The following is a 20,266-nucleotide window of genomic DNA, read 5'->3' as shown; positions in this document are numbered from 1 at the left end:
GTTCATTCTTTCTACGTGTGTTGTACTGGAGCCAGTAGTTGTACTCGAGTTCCAAATAAAATTATTTTATTTTTTAACATCTGTGATTATTTGGTCTAAAACCCAAACTGTGTTTCCATTAAAAAATTTTAAATAAATACAGTACTGGAAATGACAAAAATAAACAGGATATTTTAATTCTAAAATAGATACATTGACACGAAACAAAGATATAAAAACTTTTTTTTATTATTTTTTATAAACGAACTCGATTCGGAGATTTTTTTCTATGGGTGAATGCATGTAATCTGGCTGCTTTACACGATTCAAATATTTTGCACTTGAAGCTGTCTCCTATTTGACAATACGACCTCCTAATCACTGCTTCATTTGTTCACTCAACAAATGGAAATCACTCTGCTAAGTTTGGGCAGTATGACAGATAATCAAGCAGTTCCCACTTGAACTTCTAGAAGCGATCCTATGTCTCTAATACACATTGAAGGTGAATGTGGTCATAGATAAGATTAACTTATGATGATAACATTCCTCTCTTTTAGTCTTGTATTGATCATTGTTAAAGATTCTTGCAGCGAATTAATAGTATTGGAGTCCCTTGAATCGCGGGGAACGAAAACGCGATCTAGTCGGCCTATAGGTAAATCCGGCCGAAGATATTAATTTTTCCGTCTCGTAGCTGTCCTGAGTTTCAGAAGACCAGAAAATACAGAATGAAGAGAACTCGCCATCTATAAAAATTTCAAAAATTAAATATATCAATACAAGATTTTCATAATTAATATTATAAAATGTTGTTAAATATACTTTAATCGGAAATTTCTTGGTAACGTTGAAGTAATCATTCATGGATAAGCATAGAGATGCTTTACCAAATCTCTTCATAAAATTCAGCATCTGCACAATAACTTATTGCTGTTATTATATTGAAATTACAGATATATTATAAAAATTAATTCATAAATATAATTGATTCGAAAAACTTAACCTTTAATTTCTGTTCTAAACTGAGATCGCAATCAGCAAATATTCTTGTGTCTTGAAAGGATGTTTGCATCTGAAAGAGAATAACGAAGGAAAAACATTTCATGAAATATATAAATTAAATTAAGTTTTGATTTCGAATAAATTTATTACGTTTGACGTGAAAACAGACATCAAGAATCCAACTAAAACACACAAAAAAGTTATTAGAGCACAGATCAGAAAAATGAAGACTTTCAACGCGAATTCCACTTTCGAAAAGATGGCAATAAAATAAAGTAGACACGTTTCTGTTAATAAAGTAGCATACAAAATAGTCAATACATAATTGAATGGTCCGTTGAGTTGATTGGTGTATGACCAAATTTCATGGTGTTGTGCCATAATTTCTTCCAATTCAAGTTCCAAGTTTGGATTATCCTTTCTCAAGACATACAAATCCTCTGATATTTTCTGAAATTCTTTTGTTAAAGAAACAATAAACAAAAACAGAAAAAAGCCGAGGTAAGGTAAACCACCGCTTATCAAATTCATCCATATTCCAACTTCGATACTACAGAAAAGTGCTTCGAATTTGAATGATTCTCTTTTTTTCACACCGTGATAAAAGTAAAATACATTCAACAACTGAATCCATAATGTAAAAATTATCGTCATAGTCATTGCGACAATTCCTGTGTAATTAATGATAGAAAACAACTGATTATCGCGAAAATAATTTGAGTTTCTTAGTTTTATTCTCGTATGTAATTTTACTCTCCTTACGATGCTAAATATTACGGCTAATACTAAGGCAAGAATAGCGACGCCTACTTTGACAAAGATGTCGTTGTCGACAATCGAATACCAGGATATACACGGCGTTTTATATGACACGAAAGGGAGTATCATGCAAAACGTAAGGAAAAAATGTAACCAGTAAAAGCATTCGATCAAAGATAAATAAAATGTCTTTAGAAAATTGAGCTGATAATTGTGGTTTCTTGTGACGCATGAACAAGAGTTAAAGAAATTCCATCCGTAAATCATTGACATTGAGGTAAATGATGACAGAAAACATTTCAGACATATTTCCTGTTGAAAATTTGTAACCCTAAGCCTAATACTTGGAGAAGTTTGCATTTTGTCCTTTTCTTATAATTGTAATAATCTTAGCGACGTAACAACGCTTATATTTATGTTACAAAACAATTACTAAAGAAAGAAATTATTTATTGTAGAAAATAAGCAAAGATAACTTCATAGTTTCCATGATGAATTTTAGCTTGCTGTCTTGTATACTCTTATATGAAAGTTATTTTACTCTAATGATTTCTATAAGCGATTTTCATAAATGGAATTTTAAAACTTCCATTTATGAAACTAAATATGGCCTGGAATTATAATAGCACTATAAACTTACACAGGAGAATTGAGATTTATAAAAAATCAATAGGATAAAGTATCTGTAAACATAGTAAAGTGGTTCGCTTTCTAAATTGATGCAATCAAGTACAGCTTTAATAACAAATTTCACTCTAAAATATTTATATGATAATATACAGTTATGTCTTTGGAAATATTACCATTATCGATATCCACATTTTCCTGAAAATGCATTTTCAAAGCTATACGTGATCATTACGCTTATAAAGTCGTAAACTTTACACTGTCAATAACAAAACTGGTTCGATACAGCTTTCGATTTAACGTATGTAGTTTCGGCCTGTGGCTACAGTATTTGTCACCATGGGCAAACTTAAACAATAAAAATTGAGAGAAATAATAAAACAATAGAAGAATAGTTTTGTAGAGATCAAAGTCGAGAAAAAGCGGTTTGAGAGGAGTCGGGTTCTGTCGCGATGTTGACCTCTCCCGCGCCCTTCTATAGGTTTCGAGTTGTCACCATCTGACGAGGAGAAACCAATGGAGAGAATGGACTTTGAGAAAAACAGGCAAATACGCATGGTTCAAGGACGCGATGTTTTCGGCTCTCGTTTTATCACTCCTGATTCTCGCTTCTCCATGACATCTGCTGTTGGATGCTCTCTTCGGAGTGAAGTGCTCTGTGAGAATTGTACCGACGATTCTGACTGTAACTTTACTCTTAGAACCCTACTTTGAAGGTTGGACAGTGCGCCCCGGGACACCGATCTCGAAAAAGCTACGAGGTACCAGAAGAAGACAACCTAAAGAACTTTTGGACTTTGATTATACTTTGAAAGAACTGTGAACAATGTGAGGACCCAACCGAGGTCCGAAATCATGTAAATCGCGGTATTCTTATGATTAAATAATAACGATAGATTAAATATGAGAGGGAGAGGAAAATCTCATAATTTAAACAACGCGGCACAAAATGTAAACAACGAGTCCCGGATGACTCCAACACGTGTTAAATGAACTGTCAATGTCAAAATGAAAAGTTATAAGTCAGACACAAGTGATCATAAACAGGTAGAACTTTGACCCAAGCGATCATAAACAATCAATCTAGGGAAACAGTTTCGGAAAAGAGAGAAAGATTAAGAGAGATAAATTATTGCATATAATCGTTCCCAGATGACCCTGGGAACGATCAGATGATGGAAAAATGATAAAATTCTTAAATTTTCTGAATTTTTTGACTTCATTTTTAATCTTTTAATTTTTCTCTCGAGCCTTTTGTTGGACGAGTTTATTAGGAATTATCAAAACCAATTGTTTAAAATCGTATAAATAAATGAATTTGTTTTTAAATTTTAATTTTGTACTAGGCTATTACATTAATTTATTAATTGAACTAACTTCAGCTTTATGTAACCCCCTTGTAACGAACTAAGGTTCAAACAGTAAAGATTTGAATTGAACTGAATTTAATTGAATATTCCTAATGCATATAAACCGACAACGATGTAATTTATTAACTCGCAAATATTATTTTAATAGGAATATTTTTCCTCTCTTTAAAGGTTGGATGTCAATTTTCAGTAGCCGAGTAAATAAAACCACTGAACACTATTAGCTGGTACTTGATTAATGGACTGGTCACGTGGAATTTCTCGCATTAAAACGATTTATTTTAATATTATACAATTCTATATTAATAAACAAAATTGTTTATTGTTCTCTAATATCGTATCTAGCACATCAATCATTGCTTACAGGAAATAATTGAATCCTTGAACAATTCGCTTCTTAATTAAATTCGTTCGTAATTCTGCGTTATGGAAATGCTGCTGCAATAATAAACAATAAGAATACATGTAGTGATAGTATAAGCGCGTCTAGGAGACAAGCCAATAAGAAATCCCATTTCGTAAAAAACGGGTTTTCTCATTGGCTTACCTCCTATTTGCCAATTACAAATGCCCTTTGTTACTATCAATAAAACTGGTATATATTTGGTAAAAGTAAAGCGGTGGGGAAGGAGACTCGTGACTTCAAATGAACTCGAATAATGACTGTGGTCTTTATAGAATACTTTTGTCGAAATAAAATTCTTCACAGAACAATACAATTACCTTTGTCTTTTACGATCTCAAGAAGAGTTTTGACAATGAAAACCTACGACTAAAATTAAAGAAGTAAGTCTTGAATTAAATATTTTGATTTACTACGCAAGTAAAAAAATTGTATTTAATTATATGTATTTACAATACTTCATAACACTCCACTGGCTACCATTACTTTTTAATTGTATGTGACGATACGTTCAAACTAAAAACAGACGTGCATATAACAATAACCGAGTGATAGTATATGGGCAGATTAACTAACTAAGACTAAAATTTGTAGACACGCTAGTTTTATTTAGTCTGACAATAAATTCACATTAAATTGATAGTTTCTAATCAATTAATCGGCCATATTATTAATCCAATAAGTCCGATTGTGTCGTTTGATTATTGACATGTTTCGAGTGCGGTATTGTATGCAATTATTAAAATAACTAGCAGATGATCCCGGTGTTACACGGGCAAAAAATAACAACTGCAAAGATTATTAGATTATTTTTTACTTCTAACCCTTCTACTATATTATATTATAGTATTTGATTTATATTTACAAAGGTTATCTTACGTAAAAGTTTATCATACCGAGTGTCCAATCTAACACATTTTAAAAATTCTTTAAACTGTGTACAGTAGAAAAATAAAGAATTTTTAAAATGTTACATTGGTCATTCGGTGTGATAAATTCTTACGTAAGATAACCTTTATTGTTATATAGCCAATCTTACACGTTATCATCCGGTGCAAGAATTACATCCTTTTCTTCCGAGACTAATTAGAGAATTTTTAAATGGGTCTAAAAATATGTTCGATTTTCGCAAGAACGCAAAAAAATGCGCTTATTATTATTATCAAATCTGGATTATATTAAAAGATCCATTAAAACAATTTTAAAAATCTGGAAGTACTTTACGCCATACAAGACAGAACTTTTGTCCAAAACAAAAGCTTTACCGGTAACCTCTACCCAGCCATATTCTTGAATAAAATTGTTATTGTTTAATTAAGTACATAATACAGTAGAGCGTCGATTATCCGAAAGTCAATCATCCGAAACGTCAATCATCCGAAAGAATTTCATTTGGCAAATTTAAATTTTCGCCAGTGCTGTGGCGCTTCAATCTTTGGCTATGTCTTCGGCTACTGAAATATTTTACGTTTTTGATACTAAATTAACATCTGAAGTATAATTTTTTATTGTTTTTACATTTTTCAATATATTTATTTTGTTTGTACAAAATAAAAAAATAATTTTTAACGATACAATAGTCTTCGTTAGGCTTAACATCGACGAAAATTCAACGCGAAGCGACACGCAACGGAGAAAAATGTCAAGATGGGATAAATTAATATATTTTTTCGTACATAATCTGTTATCCGAAACATCGATCTTCCGAACAACCCGTCCCCAATTTATTCAGATAATCGACGCTCTACTGTAATATTGTTATTATTATGTTATTAATTGGAATACATAGATATTTCGTAACACGGAATTCGTTACGAAATATGTTAGTTTTTTTATAGTGTTTTGGTCATTAATTAACAAAATTCTTCATGAATGATCGTGAGGATTCTTTTCCTGATCTCCATGAGCAGTAGCCGTTCAGTCATCTGACCGTCAAAACTTTATTATTGTCAGAATTACAAAAAAATCCGTTAGTTTATACGCGTATAAAATATATTATTATATATATATTATACGCGTATAATATTAAACACTGTATAATAAATAAATCAGCAGTGAGTTGCTCAACTTTCCCAGCAACATTTAAAATTTTGGCTGCGCCATCTGTTATCATATTTTATTAAACAAAACTTTTTATATTTTTAAATATTATAAAATGGCAAAAAGCTTAATTTTGAGGGTAGGGTGTAGGTCAGATGATCAGAACCCGAAATATCCCGAAAAAGATTTTATAGTAGCTTTCGGGTTCTGATCCTCTGACCTACACCCTACCCTCAAAATTAAGCTTTTTGCCATTTTATAATAGTTAAATATATAATGTTAATACACGTCATGACTCCATGTCAAACTGGCATCTATTAGAAGTTAGACACGTAAAAGAAACTTGCATGAATAAAATTTGTTGCCCCTTTTCTAGCGTGAACTCAAGATTAGTTATCAGTATTCAGTGGTTTTATTCATTTACGGGCACCAGAACAATCAACTATGATAAATCAATAAGAATATCTTCCCGACAACTTCAATAAAGCTATAAAACAATTCAAAACTTTATACTTTGCTGCCATAATTGTTTATTTTTATTATTCTTTACATCCCGTGGGTATTGAGAGAGACTGAAACACTTGGATTTCTTCTGCTGATGTAAAAATCCTTACTATGTTTCAACCATTTAGCCGATTATAATTCAGGACTACTGTAATGAACAAAACAGATATTGCCGGCCGATATACTACTATTGTGTATTCATATAAAATATATTACAATCTGTATACAAGTATGATTATATATATATTCAATAAAATATACATTATACATTTATTTACAGAGAATTCAAGAACAATGGAAAAATCTGAAGTTTGTTATAATTGTTTGATTACGCCATTTGCCTTTATCCTCAGAATAACTGGGTTTGGAATAGTACAGCAATGTGGAACTAATAAAGCACAAAGTAAATTCTATCGCGTTTACATCGCTTTTATCTTGATTAGTTGGTGGGTTCTCCTGATTTGGGCAATTCTGCTTTCAACTGCCGATAAAAAGACTTGCATTAAATTCTGCGCCGGTTTCATTTATAACTTATTCGATCTTGAAACTACCGTAATAGCTTCTAAATTATTCTTAATCGGAATGGTACTCCTTGTAACAACAATTCTAACAATTGCGTTCTTTAGCGAAAACCTGGTAATTCGATCCGATCGAGAACATTACGAAGGAGAAACCATTACTCTAATGGAGTTCAGAAATAACTTATATAAATTGACAATCATTTCCATTCTTGTTGCGGGTGTCGTGGCGTGTTCTATAATGACAATATCAATTTCAATGCTCCCCATGCCAGAAGATGAAACTAATTACATAATATGCAGCATATTTTATTCGGTAATTATCATGTGGGTTAGTACGTTTGCGGCGAGCGGTTTTTCGAGTGCTGCATTTTTTCAGTATTTCTTAGTGAAAAGGTTCAAACACATTCAGGAACATTTAAAATGCTGCAAAGAGACCGGAGAATCGGTAAAAATAACAATATCTTCAGAACAAGAGAAATTTGCAGAATTATGTAACATGGTAGATGCGTTTGACTATATATTCGGTAGAATTTTTACTGCCGCTACTTTGTGCTTTATGCATTGTTTGGCCTGTTGCTTATATTATGTCATCTATTTTCCACGTGGTTTTGAAAAAGGAGTCTTTCTCTTACTTGGATTGATATTTGTGACAGGTTTAATTTCTGATGTTCTTGCAAAAGGAGAACTTACTGAATCCGTAAGTAAAGTATTAAATTAATTTGATAATTTTAAATACGTAAATAATTGCGTAAAATTAAAAAAAAAATTAATAGCAAAACTTAGTTTCTGCATTAAACTACGTATTCTTCTGTGTCTTTTTTAAATATATTATACACGCATTATAATTATCTTAATTCTATGTTTTGCACAATAAACTTTATTAGTATTATTGAGGAATAAATGGGTGTATCCACAGGGTATATATACCAGTACCAGTGTAAATTGGACCAAGGTCAAGGAATATCGACAGAAAAAAAGTGTTTTGTTTACTAGCTGCTTTTATAGATAGCCTTATCTGAGTTTAAGAATTTCTTGATAATGTAGCATGTGTTTAGTATGGCAGCCTTTTTTAGTGTGATATATGTTTTGTTGTGACGCTGTAATGTTTCAAGACTTTTAGGTAATACAGTATATGTGGTATGATGCCTGTGCAAAAAAGCCTATTGACACAATAAATACCTCATCTATTCTTCGTGGATGTTTTATTTCATGGATGAGTTCTATTTGCTGTTTGTCAACCAATATTATATCTGTTGTGATGTGTTGTTTTGTCTATGATGATATCACGGTCATTGTATATTTTGTCTGTTATTGTTTTCTATGTTGTGCGTTTGTATCAATCGTATGGTTCTTGGGGTACTCAGTGTTTTGTGTTTGTGTGTAAGTTTTTGATGTATTATTTTTCATATTTAGTTATGTAGCTGTAGGTGTTCAGACTTTATTAAAAGCTTGTAAGCGTATAAGTTAATGTATTGTGTATTTTTTTTTGTATGATATGATATTTTCTTCAATTGTTGTATGTGAGTATTAAATGTTTTAATAGAATGTGCTTCCTGTAAATTTTCTTTCTATAAACTGTTATGTGGGTAAGGAAATAAAGGGTGTCGTGTTTATCTCCAGTAGAGTCGGACTTAATGATGATTTTACTCTTTATTAGCATTCATTATTTTTATAAAACCCGTCCTTACTATCGAAATTAAGCTTTTTCCATTTTATAACAGTTAAAAATGTAACAATTTTTATTAATAAAATATCATAACATATGGTACCGCCAAATTCTGTCAGGGAAAGTTAAGCAACTCGTTGCTTGATTTTTCTTTATCGTTAAACTTAGAAGAGGAAAGACAAAAATTATATATGGTCACGGAACTACCACACAATTTTCACAAGTCCGTTTTTTTAATATATTAATTTATTCAGCTGTAAATGTCTCAGTAGAAATTACGTATTGCATGCTAAAAATATAACTTTCAGCATGCATAAATGTTAAAGTAAAATAGTAAAGAGAAGTTTGATTTCATTACATTCTATAAAAAAAATTTAACACTATTTTTCGATTTCAGTCAATGAAGCCAGTTGACGAATTGTACGTATTCAGTTTAGATAAATATCATTTGGAAGTGGTGGATGTATTAAAAGTAAGCATTTACATGACGTTCGCACTCTTTGTATACTGGTATTCTCATATAATTGATGTGTGCTTAAATATCATTTTAGGTTCTTTCATTTATGAAAAGAATTAACGGAGAATATATTGGATTCCGTTATTTTGGAGCGATTGTGGTGAGAAAAGAGTTCACAATACAAGTGAGTATTGTACAGAAATTATTAGAAATATTGTTGAAATTTTATGAAATTTTCATGGCAGTAGAGTTTATTCCAAATAGATCTTTTGCAAAAAGGAAAATCAACATTTACAACAAATCTTGTGCATATATTTATTTATTTTCCAAACTCATTTCTATGCACATTTTTCATAAAAGCTAAGTATAGGCTGAATAGTAGAATGCCAGATCCTTTTCGGACAATTCCGAAATTTATTTTGTTTATTTTTGTTTTATTTCCACCATGTGAGCATATTGTGAGTTCAAACAGACCCACAATGAAGCAGCCATGAAGTAGCCATGAATGAAGCAGGTGGGTGAGGGATGGGGTCTGACATGAAAAATTCCTGAGATAGCAAATCCAGACAATTTAAATATGTGTATAATGTTAATGAAAATGTCACATATTTTTATAAAATTAAATATTATGTTTCAAATTATAATTTTATGTTAACAGTTGCTGAATTCCATTTGGAGTACGTTCTCGACATTATTGCAATTTCGGGAAATTACGCAAGACTCGTATGGATCCAGGATTTGCAGCAAAACAATATTTGATAAACTCATAGAATAAGCTGTGGTAAAGTAAAAGATCATGCCGTTATAATTAGTAAAAAATGCATCCAATTTATCTTGTACACGCACAATCACCAGTTTAGTATCTATGTGATGAAATATATCCAGTCATGATGTACTGGCGTACTTTCATTAAATATTATTTTAAATCACCTATTTTTTCATTAATTAATTAATTAAATTATTACGTTTCATACTTTTTTCAAGTCGAATACAAAAAACAACCAGAAAAACTGCAAAAATTGTACTTATGACTGAATTAATTTATAGAAAGACGAATAAAATTCTTAGGCAATATATTATATTATATTAAATTACGGAATTATTGTTATGTAATATCACTTTTGTAAATTGCATTTAAATGTCATTTTTAAAACATTAAAATCGAATGATGCAAAATACAATTTCCTTCGGTTTTCGTGATTTGGTTGAATTCGATTGTGTTATAGAACGTAATTAAGGCAACAATTTAATTAATTAATTAGTCTCATTATTAAGATATTGGTATTTTTTATATAGTTCATAATGGATTGAAATAATATAATAACAATGTAAATACTTCTTATATTATGTAGGCATTGTTTAAGTTGTTTTAAGAACAAAATGACTATTAAGATTGCTCCATATTATCGTTGAACAGTTACTTGTATAAATTTGTTCATAAACGAAAAAGTTTAAGAAGTTGTCGGAAAACATTTTTTTCCTGTTTTGATTTAAATGAGTAGAGAATACTAAACTTTGTATGCGTGATTCTGTAGAACAGTGATTTTTAAACCCGTGGGTCGCGACCCTAGGGGGGTCGCAAAGCCTTACACGGGCGATCGCGGATAAAAGAAAAAGATAAGTGTTTGTAGGTCCTACACTACAATAAAAAAAACTACAATTTCAGTAAGAAGGCTGTGCCTGTTTATTTTACAGTACAATTAGTTTTTTTTATCGATATTTAAATCTCAACAAAAAGAAAATTAAATACGTAGTTTTTAAAATCACTGACATAGTTTTAATATGGCCGTGGGGGGTCGCCAGAATTTTTTAACTTTTAAAGGGGTCGCGTATTCAAGAAGGTTGAAAAAACACTGTGTAGAATGTAGTGAAAATTTGTTGTTTGTGACTGCTTTGTGATCGCATCGGCCAGATAGAGTAGAGAATCAAGTATCTGGCTATTTTTGTCCGGATTTCTGTGTTTTTGCTCATTTTAGTTCAACTAAAAAGAGCAAATAAATAATTCAACACTTACTTTTTTAATTTTAATTATGACTTTTTATTGTTCTTGAGGAACTCATCTTGAGGTAGAAAAGACATAACTAGTGACCACGTGTCTCGCTTCCCACCGCTTTAATATTACTAAAGATAAATGGATTATTTTTAACGATAGTAGGAAAAGCGCCTTTAAGCGTCAAAGAGCTAATAAGCGAGCCAATGACAGTTCGTTTCACGTGAAACGGACTCTAATTCGCTCGCTTAACTTCCCATAAAACAACCGGGAGGTGTTTTACTGGAAATTGGTCCCTATTTAGATGTTACTAACGTGAAGAAAACCCAGAAAACTCCACGTGGTCAACTTTTTGGCCAGGCGCGAAACCACGACTCACGACCAGTGTTTTATGGTTTTATCCATTTGGACACTGGTGGGACCAGTTAGTCTGGTATGAACCGGAACCAGCTTCTAGTTTTCACTAGTCTTCGCTAGTGTTGTACATAATCGACAGAAAAGTCGATGATAGTGAAATACTAACGACTGATCCATCGGTCTATTGTTTCCAGTCGAATAAGTACAGTTATATGATTTAGTAAACACATTTCTTTACTAATGATATAACAATATTTCATAACCGAAAGAGTGTACGTTTATGGTTAAATAGCAGAATATATTTTGAACAATTTGCCATTTATTATCAGTGCAGCTTTCTGTTATCATGCAATATGAATTATGTTACAATTAGTATCTGTTGCTGTACTGTACTAATTACAGAGACAAGACTATTTGATCTTTCAGCAAGAGAACGATGTTTCCACCGCTTAAGAATAGTATTAACACCTTTCATTGTTTTTACTACTCACTTAAATATCCTGCAAGAAGTTGCTTAACTTTCCCGGCAACTTTTAAAACTGCGCGTGTGGCGCCATCTGTTATGATATTTTATTATTAAAAAATTGTTTCCATTTTATAATAATCAAAATTATAAAAAAAAATTAATTTTGAGGGTAAGGATGAGTTTTATCAAACTCGTCATTAAGTCCGACTGTACACGACCTCTTTTGTCTCTTCACCCAATCGACCTTTAACCATCAAAATTTAATTAATAGCATCAATCTCCCTAATACACAAACCTCCTTGGAAATATTCAGAAATTTTCGACTAAAAGTACAGGAGTTATTAAGCTTCAAACAGGGTGAACAAAATCGTGCTCCCACATACTGTACACATTAACATCCATAGATGTAAGAAAAAACCCGAATGTTTTGCATTTCTCGACGTTTCACGGTCCCGAGTTCAAAAATGTAAAAATTTTGGGGGGTCATTTTCGACACTACGTCATACTTTTCCTCTGTTATGTATAATAGCCAGGAAAGTAAAAATGTAAGGTCCCGGGTGGAAATAGAAGTTATATGTTTCGAATGATGAAAATTCGGTGATTTAGTTAAGCTCTCACCCTTCACAATTAAACAAAGCAAACTTAAAGTCTAGCTTAAACAATAAAAGTTCTTTCCATTAAAACGGAAAACAAAAGGTATGAATTGCGAGGAGAATATCAAAGTTATCAGGATATCAGGAATTTCAAAGAATATCAGGAGTTTCAGATGAACGGAAATCGTGTTTAGTCGCAAAATTAACTTCTCCCGCACCCCAAAAGGTTTTGAATTGTCACCTAGTGACGAGGGGGGATCAATTGGATCGCGGAATCAAGGGAAAAACTGATAAAAACGCGTGTGTCAAAGACATGATGTTCTTTTGCTCCAAAACTTTTGTTTTGTCACGAATAGACGCTAGCAGTATCTTCATCTTTCTCTGAGATACGTAGCAGTCTTTTTATCCTACTCCGTGCTACGTTGCTCTTTTAGAGGTTTCGCTGTAACACCGAGGTGTTACCGCGAGAACTCCAGACACGCCCGAATAAAACGAGTATCAGTCTTCGAAATTTGAAACTTTACTGAACTCTCTCTCCTTGAAGTTTGTGTCGACGGAGATTGAGAAACGTTGTAAGAAAACCTTTAAAATTTTATTAAACGGAAAAGATGGTAAGCTTGTCTCAGTGCTAATTTCATGCCCACGCACGATTATCTCCACCCTTCGACCATCCCGACAATCGCACACAGTCGGCAAGCCTCACAGTGTGTTTTTAAAACTACGTTTCAGTAATATTTTGCTTTTTTACTTGTAACTCCTGCATATTAGCTCATACAGTCGTGCCGGTCATCTATACAACTCTGTTTAAGAGAAAAGTTTAAATTCAAGTAACATAACTTCCATTTTAAACCGGAAGATCATTTATAATTTATCTGGGTGTCCTGCTCCTAAGCTGTCTATGTTTAATCTCCACTTTCATCTATCTAACTCCTTTCTCGAGATTAAGGAAGGACGGACACACAGATAGATGGACGCCAGTGGGAATTTATAAGTCTGAAATTTTTTCAAATTGCAGCTCAATAATTTTTCTATAAACGTTACATTTACGAGGACATAAGTCACACGTGTTGTAAAGATATAGACACTTTATTGTCATATAAAAGCAATTATTCTCGCACTTTTACAAGATTTTTTTTTATTTAAACAGAACATAGAAGCCTTTCGGATGTTAATAAAGTCTGTACTTATAAATTATACAAAAACGCAAAGATGCAGTTACATATATATTAAATACATATGTAATTGTGTTGTGTAATTGTGCACATATGTATTTAAAGGTCTGTTAAATCAAGGTCTGTTCTGTTCAATTTGTCTGTTATTCTTCGCAAACTGGAAATAAAACAAGGCTACAGCTTGTGAGTTTGGCTTACATAACTTAAAATTAATCTAGTTTTTCAATAGTGATAGGACAACGCGACAAATCCTGTGATGTGACTTACGAAAAAACACTTTTCAGAGGTAAATTTTTAAATAAGTTTCCATCGTCACGCAATTAAACGTGACATTATGTGCAATAAATTAAGAAAAAGAACATATTACACTGTCATTAACATTATATAACATTCATAAAGAACTATGCTTATAACTGAAGAAAACATTCACAGGTAAAGATTAGCGAGTTGGTGTATGAACAAAGGAATTGTTAAAGATACACACATGTATAATATATAATTAAGTAATTACTACAAAATCTTATATTTAAATGTACGTTGAGTCATAATTAACATCTCGATAATCTCAATTTTTATGTCTCGAAGCTGTCCTCAGATTTAGAAGACCAGAAAATACAGAATGAAGAGAACTCGCCATCTATAAAAATTTCAAAAATTAAATATATCAATATAAGATTTTCATAATTAATATTATAAAATGTAGTGAAATATACTTTAAAATAAATAATTCAACACTTACTTTTTTAATTTTAATTATGACTTTTTATTGTTCTTGAGGAACTCATCTTGAGGTAGAAAAGACATAACTAGTGACCACGTGTCTCGCTTCCCACCGCTTTAATATTACTAAAGATAAATGGATTATTTTTAACGATAGTAGGAAAAGCGCCTTTAAGCGTCAAAGAGCTAATAAGCGAGCCAATGACAGTTCGTTTCACGTGAAACGGACTTATTCTTATGTCTTGGAAGGATGTTTGCATCTGAAAGAGAAAAACGAATAAAAAACATTTCATGAAATATGTAAATTAAATTAAGTTTTGATTTCGAATAAATTTATTACGTTTGACGTGAAAACAGACATCACGAATCCAACTAAAACACATAAAAAAGTCATTAGAGCACAAATCAGAAAAATGAAGACTTTCAACGCGAATTCCACTTTCGAGAAGATGGCAATAAAATAAAGTAGACACGTTTCTGTTAATAAAGTAGCATACAAAATAGTGACTACGTAATTGAATGGTCCGTTGAGTTGATTGGTGTATGACCACATTTCATGGTGTTGTGCCATAATTTCTTCCAATTCAAGTTCCAAGTTTGGATTATCCTTTCTCAAGACATACAAGTCCTCTGATATTTTCTGAAATTCTTTGGTTAAAGAAACAACAAACAAAAACAGAAAAAAGCCGAGGTAAGGTAAACCACCGCTCATCAAATTCATCCATATTCCAGCTTCGATGCTACAGAAAAGTGCTTCGAATTTGAATGATTCTCTTTTTTTCAAACCGTGATAAAAGTAAAATACATTCAACAACTGAAGCCATAATGTAAGAATTATCGTCTTAGTCATTGCGACAATTCCTGTGTAATTAATGATAGAAAACAACTGATTATCGCGAAAGTAATTTGAGTTTCTTAGTTTTATTCTCGTATTTAATTTTACTCTCCTTACGATGCTAAATATTACGGCTAACACTAAGGCAAGAATACAGATGCCTACTTTGACAAAGATGTCGTTATCGACAATCGAATACCAAGATATACACGGCGTTTTATTTGACACGAAATGGATTATCATGCAAAACGTAAGGAAAAAATGTAACCAGTAAAAGCATTCGATCAAAGATAAATAAAATGTCTTCAGAAGATTGAGCAGATAATTGTTGTTTCTTGTGACGCATGAACAGGAGTTAAAGAAATTCCATCCGTAAATCATTGACATTGAGGTAAATGATAACAGAAAACATTTCAGACATATTTCCTGTTGAAAATTTGTAACCTTAAGCCTAATAGTTGGTGAAATTTGCATTTTTCCCTTCTCGGATAATTGAAATTAGCTTTGCGACGTAACAACGCTTATATTTTTATTACAAAATAATTATTAAACGAAAACATTATCCGTTATAGAAAATAATCAGAGTTAATTTCTCTCTTTCCACGATAAATTTTAGCTTTCTGTCTTGTACTCACGTATATAAAAGTTATTTTACTCTAATGATTTTTATAAGTAATTCCAGTAATGGAATTTTAAAACTTCCAATTATGAAACTAAAATATGGCTTGAAATTATAATGGCACTTTATAACATATACAGGATAATTAATATGTATGAAAGATCAACAAAATTAAGTATCAGTACACAAAATAAAGTGGTTCGCTTCCTAAATTTATGCAATTAATTTCACTTTAAAATGTCCATATGGCATTTTACAAATTAAGTTACAGTATGTCCTTGGAAACATTATTAATTAATATCCACGTTTTCCTAAAAATGCATTTTCAAGTCTATACATGATTACTATTCTTATAAACACGTAAACTTTACACTGTCAATATCGAAGCGGAATCGATACAGCTTTCGATTTAACGCATAAAGTTTCAGGCTCGTAGCAAGAGCATTTGGTACAAGGGGAAAACGTAAATATGGCGACTTTTGAATAAGCCTTTGGTTAGTCTGTTGCAAATTTAAAAATCATAAAGTATATCTCATTAACATAATGCATATTTTACTTCAATACAACAAGTACCAAAATATTATTAAACAAAGCGTATTTGTATACAATAATACAGTAATGACTTTCTGGAAAATTTTGAAAAACAGTTCTTAGAAAAATGTACAAGTACATGTTATAATTTTTCATACTCCTGTGCGAATGTTTTCTATGCATTTGTTAGTTCTCCAACGTAACAATTTGTTATATTGGTGCCCTAAGCACGTTTCCCCCTCTGCCCCTGTCCACACGAGCATGAAGGTTATTAATGCATCGAAGTTTAAAAAGAGACAGAATTCGAATTTTTCTAGCTTTTTAGAGAAAAATCGGCAAATATTGCCACATTCCAAGAAATAATAATTTCCATAATTTCTCATATTTGGCGGACAATATTAAACTTGAGAGGTTGTAATCCATGGAATAAGTATAAATGGAATGGACATTTTCTAAACTCTCTATGCTTTAAAACTTGTCCACCGAACCCGAGCGACCCTAGCTGCTAGGTTAACTGATGATGTCGTCTTCGTTCTTTTAGATGTTTTCCTTTATGAGTTTGATACAGTACAAATGACCGTTTTATTTTCTTAAAATTATTAATAAAGTTAAATAATCTTGTGTATTGTAACCTTATACAGTTATACTGTTTACAATAGACAAAAAGATTTGTCTATTGTACATCCAAACCGCAAGGATCGCTCGCAGCAGTTGAACATGATTTTGTCCTCACTGTCCACTTCATTGTAATCTTTTAAGGATAGGAATACACGGTTGTCTACCCACCAGCGGCGCATGCAGACTATAAAAAGGGAGGGTACAAGCTATAAGAAAAGGGCATCGTAACTACATTAAATAATATGTAGCCTATATTGAATTTTATATAATGTACCACTGTATTTGATTAACGCGATTTTGATATAGGTGGTAGCATCGAGGGATATATGATACATATATATAAAAATATCTTCGGCGTAGGGATGTGGTGTAAAATCTGCAGTTACCCAAAGGTTCATCGGTAAATGGCAAAACCAACGAATACTGTATGCTAGAGAGAAATATAATACAATATGGGAGATCACAACGGAATTTTGTAAATTGCAAATGTTTTATTGAAGGAACAATTTGCCATTTATTATCAGTGTAACTTTCTGTGACCACTCAATATGAATGTATGTTACAATTAGTATGTTTGTTACTGTTGTGTACTAATTACTAACACGACAGAAACATCGATTTTTAAGCACGAGAACGATGTTTTTATCGCTTAGGAATAAATGTTAACGCCTTTCCTTCTTTTTAACTACTCAATAAAACATTCAGCAACGAGTTGCTTGACTTTCCCGGCAACTTTTAAAACTGCGTGTGTAGCGTCATCTGTTATGATATCTTATAATTAAAAAATTGTTTCAATTTTATAATAATTAAAAATATTAAACGTCTAGCGTATTTAGGCAAAGTCGTCTAGCGTATTACTTCCAGTAGCTGCAAAATCTGATATCATTAAGTTATCTGGACAAATATTATCGAGATTATATCCAAATTATTCTATAGAAGAAGACTGCGATGATGAAAAAGTGGCAAAGAAGCAGCAAATCAAGCCATAGCATTAAAACATGTTATGGAAAACTCAATATATAAATATCTTCAAGAACCTGAAGTTACTTCGTCCAGCCCTAAGACACTAAAAAAAGGAATTTTTAGTATTAGAGGGTACAAACAGAAGAACGAAAAGTTTAATTTATTATTTAATGCTTTAAAGACGATTAAACCAGCTCAGTAGCGAGAAAGTTTTTTTCTATTTCTGGCCATTTTGTCTGCAAAATAAGGATAAGGACACGGTTGAGCAATAGATCTATAGACGTTCTTTGCTTTCTAAAATCATATTTTCTTAGGAAAAATAAGAAATAAAATAATATTTTGTAGGCATTCATTGTTATTCGTTTTTCTTTATGGTTTTCAATGGAGTAAATTTTATAGTTTAATGTGATAGATAATCTAGCTTTTTTGTTTTCTGTTGACATTAGTCGATTTTATTTTGTTATATTTTTGAAATTGTATAAATTAAATATGTTAAATTGTATTAAATAAATTAAAGTCGGTTTTTGTACAAAGCTTAATATCAATGCTAACAAAAACAACTCTCAATTTTGTCTAAAACTTTATGTACTTATCTACAGTGTATAGTTTATTATATGTTGAAGTTTGTAACATATTTTATAGTAATTTTCTACTTATAATATTTAATAACTGTTGTGAATCATGTCAGGATTAAATGGTATATTAAACTTCTGTTCATCAGATATGGATTAGTTTGATAAAATGAGAGAAGTCAACACGAGTGGTCTGCTGATTGGTGCCTCGTGAAAACTTTCTATGGGAAAATGGCTTCTATTTAGCTGTTAGATGATAGAAGAAATCCCAGAAAATCCACATGGCCAGTCTGTCAATCAGACTCAAACCCATAACCAGTGTTTGGTGGTTTTATCTACTTGTTACTAGTGGCCCTGTTCCAGTAGAAAAATAACCCTACTTACGACCTACATTTAAATGTAAGTATATACTTTATACCAAGTCAGTGTGATAAATCTTTTACAGATATCTAGCCCCAATACCATAGCCCTGCTTAAAAGGCCAATGAAGTTACAATTCTATTAAATAACTGCACCAAATGCATTAAAAGCAATATCAGTTAGTTCAACATCTTTATTCATAGAAAAACATTGACAGCCAAATAAAGTCTTGATTTTGCTTGCAAGTTTACAGAGGCAAAGGAAATCAAGCAGCAGTTATTATGGAAACAATCCCACAAGACATCTCTATATCAGCTAAGGAAATGTCAAATATTTGTCTTATCACTAAGTCTTGCTGCTTTTGACAGCCAATAAATTAACAGTAAATACGCGACATCAGAACAATAGAATCTATTCTGTGTTCAGTGTGCATCTAATTAATTGATATATTAGCATTTTGAATTGGCTCTTTTATAAAGATGAAAATTCTACCATTTTCAACATAATAAAATAATATATCTTTGCCAGCAAACATTTGTTGCTACTGCTTTCTGCTGGAAACTTGCAAGCTGAATCAAGGCTAATAACTCATATAACAAGATAAACTCTCAAACAAGTTCAAACTCAACATATTTGTTTTTATACATAAATGTTAGCCTATCTTTTTAATTACTGATGATAAATTTAACAAATTTAATTATTGGCTTTACTGTTTAACAACTGTATATACATATAAATACCTTATAATTTAATTATTATTATTATATTAATTAATTAAGCATTTGTTTGTTTTAAAAATTCATTACAAATTGTTAGTGTCCCTTTTATTTGGTAAGGATTGTGCCGTATGACGTTTTTGATGATGCCTTAGATCATCCATAATCTTGAATGTTTTGTTGCAAACCATGCATCGAAAAGGTCTCTCAGTAGAATGGCACGCAAGATGCCTTGTTAATTTTGATTTCTTTCCAAAAGAATTTTCACAGAACTTGCACTGAAAGGGCCTCTTATCTGAATGATAATGTTGATGATCTTTCAAATTTGACATAGTTTTAAAACTTTTATTGCAAATCATGCATTGAAAAGGTTTCTCCGTAGAGTGGCACACAAGATGTTTTCTCAGATACGATTTCTTCCTA

The 20,266-nt window shown here is 31.6% G+C and overlaps 1 protein-coding gene across 5 annotated transcripts; it reads right to left on the bottom strand.

Annotated features, from left to right (window-relative positions):
* Positions 1 to 252: 252 nt before the first annotated feature.
* Positions 253 to 16,081, bottom strand: LOC111633457. Of its 5 annotated transcripts, none has more exons than XM_023378025.1 (5): positions 2,547 to 2,680; positions 1,135 to 1,166; positions 986 to 1,054; positions 805 to 894; positions 253 to 728 (listed from the first exon to the last, which is right to left on the bottom strand). In XM_023378025.1, the coding sequence occupies exons 1-5, from the start codon at positions 2,578 to 2,580 to the stop codon at positions 657 to 659; spliced, it is 297 nt and encodes a 98-aa protein (XP_023233793.1). In that variant the 5' UTR covers positions 2,581 to 2,680; the 3' UTR covers positions 253 to 656. The 5 variants fall into 5 exon arrangements, with proteins under 5 accessions (XP_023233793.1, XP_023233792.1, XP_023233794.1 ...); XM_023378024.1 differs by lacking the exon at positions 2,547 to 2,680 and adding an exon at positions 1,795 to 2,111 and having other exon boundaries at positions 1,135 to 1,434; XM_023378026.1 differs by lacking the exon at positions 2,547 to 2,680 and adding an exon at positions 1,306 to 1,562.
* Between the last annotated feature and the right edge of the window lie 4,185 nt (positions 16,082 to 20,266).

This window comes from Centruroides sculpturatus, unplaced genomic scaffold (assembly GCF_000671375.1).
Source record: "Centruroides sculpturatus isolate CEXI.00-Female unplaced genomic scaffold, Cexi_2.0 scaffold614, whole genome shotgun sequence".
In the NCBI taxonomy this organism is placed as follows: Eukaryota; Metazoa; Arthropoda; class Arachnida; order Scorpiones; family Buthidae; genus Centruroides; species Centruroides sculpturatus.
The sequence above is the reverse complement of the archived record's forward strand: the minus strand, read 5'-3'. Positions and strand labels throughout refer to the sequence as shown.